This window comes from Diachasma alloeum, unplaced genomic scaffold, assembly GCF_001412515.2.
Source record: "Diachasma alloeum isolate Michigan unplaced genomic scaffold, Dall2.0 Dall_scaffold_00198, whole genome shotgun sequence".
NCBI classification, from domain to species: Eukaryota; Metazoa; Arthropoda; class Insecta; order Hymenoptera; family Braconidae; genus Diachasma; species Diachasma alloeum.
Window position 1 is genome coordinate 1,987,320 of NW_021680363.1, and position 6,000 is coordinate 1,993,319.

Consider the following 6,000-nt stretch of genomic DNA (forward strand, 5'->3'; position numbering starts at 1 on the left):
ACCAATAGTCAAAATTGACTTGAACCGTTTCACCGTTTCGCTACTGAAATGATAAATAAAAAAAAATTGACACTCATTAAAAACGCGAAAAGCTTTCAGCGGCATTAACTAGAACATCAACGGTATGGAATTTCTGTCGTAACTGAAATCCACTGGGCGTTATTTCCCTCGTCTCCGTCCTCTTCTACAATTTTTTGTTGATTTTTTGCCGCGTCAGTGAGTTGTCGACGTTTAAAAAAAAATCGGGAAAAGCCGTTTGCGTCATGAATTCATGAAAAAAGAGTAACAGAGCTAAATACTGGCGGGCGACGAGGACACAGCTCCTCGAAACACCGATGAGCACTCACTGACATTGTACGAATATCCCTGGAATGTGATATTTCTCGTGACATGGCTTCGCGTATTGGCATTCGATACCGCGGGTGGCAAAATTACCGATCAACCTTGACTGGGAATGCACAGATAAAAGCTACTCACAACACCCAGGAGATAAAGCACATCCGTAAAAACGTGAATCCAGGTTAACGATTTTTATTCACAAATCCTAGCAAATGACAGTATTTGCAAAGCGCCATGTTTATTTTCTTCACACGTTTCTCGCCATTTTCTTCGCGTACACGGAGGAAAATAGTTTAATTTAATCAGACTTATTTTATTTGTTTCAAATGGAGTTTATTTAATTTTTAGAATTTTTATTATTATTTATTCACCTGTCTCACAGGGGAGACATCTGAATAAATCTATAAATTCGTTGAAATAAAATAGAATATAACTTATCAGACACTGAATAAAAAATATTTTTTCAAATAAAAAGTGAGCAAGTGCAATAGAGGATGAGTTAAAAGCTTAAGGAATCATTAAAGCTTCCATTTGAGCCCCATTTGATCCTATGTTTCCCGACATTTTGCGATTATTTTATTATTTGAACTTTGCAAGCCTGAAAAAAATTAGAAATTTTAATTGTAGAGGAAAATAGATAAAATAATTGACAAATAAATAATTTATGAACAATTAATCTTCCACCATAAAAATCATCTGTTCGGAATCGTAACAAATTTATTCATATTCAGAATTTTACCAGAAATCGATTTTATGCCTAAAAAAATAAGGTTTCCGAAAGTTTAACCAATTTTAATTATTTTATTTATAAACAAACGAATGTTTAAAAAAATAATAATTCTGTGCAAAGTGCAATTCGAATGACGCTGAATATTCATATTTCTTTTTATTTTTCTCACGCAATTTAATTAACAAATTTGATGATTGAAAGTGGAGGATAAAATTAACTTAATTGACTAAACAAGTTTAATAATTCAAATAAACCATTTTTCTGTGTGAAGGATTGAATTTGTCAATCTCCATGAGATTGACAAACGATTGAATAATGAAAAAAATAACGAGGCAATTATTATTTAAATGGAAATAACGCAAAAAAATGCAAGACTTGAAATTTGAATGATCACAAAGCTTCCTTCGTAAGCAAAATAAACTCTTGAACTTGTTAAAAAGTGTAATAACCGAGAATAACCCATTACGCTAGGGATAGGTACTCCTGTTCTATTTCCAATAAACTTTCCGGAGTAAACCCGGCTCACATGTAATCATCCTAATCTCAGTAATGACCGCTTACAACTCGCATTGATGAGACACGTGTTATCGCCCAAGGTATTAGGGTAATATTGGAGTCCCTTTATCGAGTTTCGGATTATATGTGGCTGAGTAAATGAGAGACGGGGGCAAATGGAAATTTCTTCAACCGAAAATGACAAAGTTGGATACTGCGGAAATGAAAGGTAAATACTGGTTTGAGTGCGGCCAATAGTTCCGGACTGTGTGTAAACATAATTCATGTGGCTCTCAAAGAAATCCCGTGCTCTTTGAATATTTCGATAACCATTACGTCATTTTCGAAAAACGCCAGGAAAAATTACGCGACAATTAACGAAATCCAATCGAATTGCAGTCGAACTCAAATCCATGCTGTTGTGACCACTGGTCAGTTTTCAATAAATATCTCGGAATCTAAGGCAGATAGCGAAATTTTTGACTAAACCTTTTTTGTAGAGTGAATTGAGAGCTACAAAAAAGCTCGAGACCAAAATTCCGGTATCTCCTTTAGATTCGGAGATATTCCTGGAAAATCCAGACAAGAGCCAAGTGGACTTCCAAATCGTTTCGATCAGGCGTCTGATTTTTAGTTATTCAAAGCCAAAAATTTGGCTGATTGAACCAAAGGTGTCACTTACCTCCTCCCAGACGAGTTGTTTACTGACCCCAGGACGCAGGTTCATGATCTTCAGCTCAGCTGCTTTCAAAACTCCATCCTGAGTGAACTCAATATTCGGTTTACCTTGGTCGCCCTCTACTGAGACGTTCTTCAAATATCTGGAGCAGAATAAATACAAATTTTTATGGATTTTGTTCGTTTATTTGGTTTCCCTCGCGTCAAGAAGAGGGAAATTCCCGAACTTGCTTGAATTTCAATCAAAACGCAAATATTCACTACTAAATTATGCTGGATTCTCAAATATTAATATATTTTTCTCAATTTTTTTGTTTGTACTAATCTTCGCGGAATAATTGACGTTAAATAGACATTTTTCATTGATTTTTCCATGAAATTTTGAACGTTTAATAGCGGAATTCCTAAAATTTCAGTGGAATTCTCACTTGATAAAAAAAATGCAAGTAGTGTAGCTGAAATTGCAGCCGACAATTTTAACGGTATCCACATATTTCACAAAAACATGGCCAAAAGAATGATTCATTCGGTAAAAAGGTTCAATTTGATTTTGATTATCGGCCAGTCTTCAATAAATATCTCGGAAACTAAAGCAGACGGCAAAATTTTCGTTATGACCTTTTTTGTAGCCCTCAATTCGCCCCACAAAAAATGTCATTACGAAAATTTCGCCATCACCCTCATATTGGGAGATATTCCCCGAGAACTCAGCAGAGCTAAATCGATATCAATCGTTTTACCGCTTCGCTACTGATTTTAATCGATCAAATTACGGTAACTCACTTGAAGAATCGATCACCAGTGTTCCACCTCGACTCTCCCAGCCCCTCGCAGCTAAGTGTCGTGTTGAGGCTGTGGTGAGCATTTTGACGATCGTTCACAAAGTCCTCGACCCCATAGGCATACACTTTTATCGCCGTTGCGATCTCATTCACCAGACTTGTGCTGCTGGTATCGAAGTGGACGCCTGCCGAGCGAGACAGAGAGAAAAAAATTAAACCCCGAAGAAAAATGGCTTCCAATATCACCGGTTTAACAGCAGGAGCTGAAGTTACATCGAGGGAAATGCGTGCCAATAGTCGCCTCATTACTTTTCCGGCATGAGTCGATTACTAGAATTGTTGGCTGCGAGGAGAAACCGAACGAATGTCTCTAATTTTCAAAAAAAAAACAAAATCAATAGAAAAATTTAGCGCATGCGCTAGACAATTCTATAGGATTTCTATCGAACTTCCTATTTGTTTGTGGCCAATTCTATTGAGATATTTTCTGTACAATTTCTTCGGGCCAAATCTTTTCCAAATTTTTTTATTCTATTTTCCTCTTCTTTTCATTAAGCAAATCCAACAAAAAAAACTTGGAAATTTGAGTCGAGGAAATTCTGTAGAAAATATGTCAATAGAATAGATTGCATGGAAAAAGCGAATTCGCTAGGTTTTCCTATCAAATTTTGTCGTGCGTGAACGACAGCCCTTTGATGTTTTATAAGTGGAAGCATTGAGTCGGTTCTCTTGAAGAGCCCCTGCGTCTGCTTTACGAGTGACAACCGGATGTTGTGTAATTGCATGACCCTTCAGACGACGTGAACCATATTTATACAAAAAATTGATACTCTGGATTATTTTCGTATTGATCTGCACTCGAGTTAATAAATGAAACTCCGAAAGTGAAGAATTGATCAATTTCGCGCCTGAAAAACATGAGAAAATGTAAAATTATGACATAAAGAATAATTTGTGAGTCTGAAGAATTTGTGCTGTTGGGTCTTTGTGAAACAAAATTTAAACTTAAGATTTCGTGAAATAATCAGATCCGTCACGGAGACAAATAGCAAAAACGCCGATTAAATGAATGCGTATTACCCAGCATTCCAACCGGAAACTGATTGGACGTTTGAAGATTCTCGATGACACTCTGCGTGGCAACCCAGACATAATTCTCCCCAGTGATCTTGAGATCCCTGGCAGCTGTCAGAATGTGTATTGCCTCCTCCCTAGTAGCATAAAGCAGCATAACCCTCGACTCACTGCTCACCAATTCCATAAGGTCATTGGGTTTCGTCACCAAAACAGCATTCAATATTGTAAACTTGAATGTATCCTGCATGTCGGATATTCTCTCTCTGACAGCCTGAATGAAATCATCGTGGCCAGCAATCTGCGATGTTACAATGCTAAATTGGTGCCACTTGTATCGCTCGAGTATACTCAGCATTGCTGCTGTCTGGTGCTCCAACGACGGCGCCAGCTGCAGCTGAAGGGAGCTCTGCGAGGCTCTCTGTGCAGAAAGGGGATGGGAAAATATGTAATTCCACGAGGCCGGTGAACTTCAAATATTCTTCCACGAATTTCAAATATCTCTCGCAGAAAAAAAAATCTTACCCTCTCTAGACCGGAATTATCCGCATTCCAGGCTATCACGGGAATGCCGAGATACCCAGCCAGCTGAAGGAAATACTGAGCACTTGCTGTACTCCTACCGTACTGCTCATAGTTCATCAAGTAGAGGATTGCTGATACCTTCACAGGGAGAAATTCTTTGCATAAAGAATCGAGAATGGCTGAAACAATATGAATACAACGAAAGTGAGAAATTTGTAAAAACATTTGGATTAAAGTTCTTTATTTTTAGATCGTTTTCGTAAATAAATTATCAGAATTGTTTACACTTGTGGGTGCAGTTTACGATGAAAAATCATGGTTTAAACTTTAAAAAGTTTAAACAATGAAATTATTCAATAATAGTTGGTTCAGGGAAATTGTTTATTTAAATTTAATAAACCTTAGTTGAGTGAAGCTTGCGGTAAAGCTTTTCGTAAAAGTGGGATCTGATTTCTCTTTGCATTTTTATGCAATGAAATAATTATTGAGACGGGGAAGGAAAGAAGTTTTTTAAGAAATAAATTTAATTCCCAAAAGAGTGGTTTATTTAGTTCAAATGGACTGTTTTTCTGGGTGAAATTATAAATATGAAAAAAAAGATTTTAACGGATAAAAGCTTTTTAAAATACTTGTTTACTAAAAAAATAATGGTTTGAAGAATGGGAGATATTCCATTCAAATTCTCTACTGGGAATAGTGATAAAAAATGTATAAAACACTTCACGTAGAGAAAATATTGACATTCCAAACATTTCGTTCACTCTCTTATCCCTCAAAGTCAACGAATATTGTTCTCATTTCTCTCGCGAGTTCTTTGTATTCTGTAGGCGTAGAGTGGTGAGATCGTTGGTGGAGTTATCCCAGAGGGGGAGTCGGGTCGGCCATAAACCTCGTAACACGTACACCATAAGTTCCCGACCCTGTGGCCACATACCACGGAAAAGAGTGGAAAAGCTCCGGGAACCCTGTACACTGTGGTTTCATACACGTGGAGTTATATTTGAACCTAATCCCGTGGATTTGTTGACTTTACCCCGATTTACCCACAACCGTTACTTTGATTTTTCGAGGTGTTGTTGCTGCGTGATTTCGAATCTCGTGAATTTGAATCATGTCAGAATTAAATGATCTGTAGTCAATGTACAGTGAATGGATTTTAAAAAACCACGAGAACGATTTGGCCGTTTTTTAAATCCAGATGTTTAACTAGATTTTTCCAACTCGGAGCCAAAGTGCCATATTTGGCCTTTTTTCGGGGGGAAAGTCGACTTTCGCCAAAATCGAATTTTTCCGCCGGGTGAACGCTGATTCTGTATTTCCTGGCCCGCCTAATGCCACTGCGCCCTTCACTTGCCCCAGAAATGCAGAAATAAAAAA

At 37.3% G+C, this 6,000-nt stretch overlaps 1 protein-coding gene across 1 annotated transcript in view; it reads right to left on the bottom strand.

Moving 5' to 3' along the window:
* The window catches only part of LOC107048902 (glutamate receptor ionotropic, NMDA 2B), a 56,228-nt gene that overhangs the window by 14,170 nt on the left and 36,058 nt on the right, over nucleotides 1-6,000 (bottom strand). Inside the window, exons 2-5 of the mRNA XM_029125899.1 lie at nucleotides 4,624-4,802; nucleotides 4,105-4,519; nucleotides 3,026-3,209; nucleotides 2,247-2,385 (exon numbers count right to left, since the gene is read on the bottom strand). Of these exons, the coding sequence (XP_028981732.1) occupies nucleotides 2,247-2,385; nucleotides 3,026-3,209; nucleotides 4,105-4,519; nucleotides 4,624-4,802 (917 nt within the window). The remainder of the gene's footprint in view (nucleotides 1-2,246; nucleotides 2,386-3,025; nucleotides 3,210-4,104; nucleotides 4,520-4,623; nucleotides 4,803-6,000) is intronic.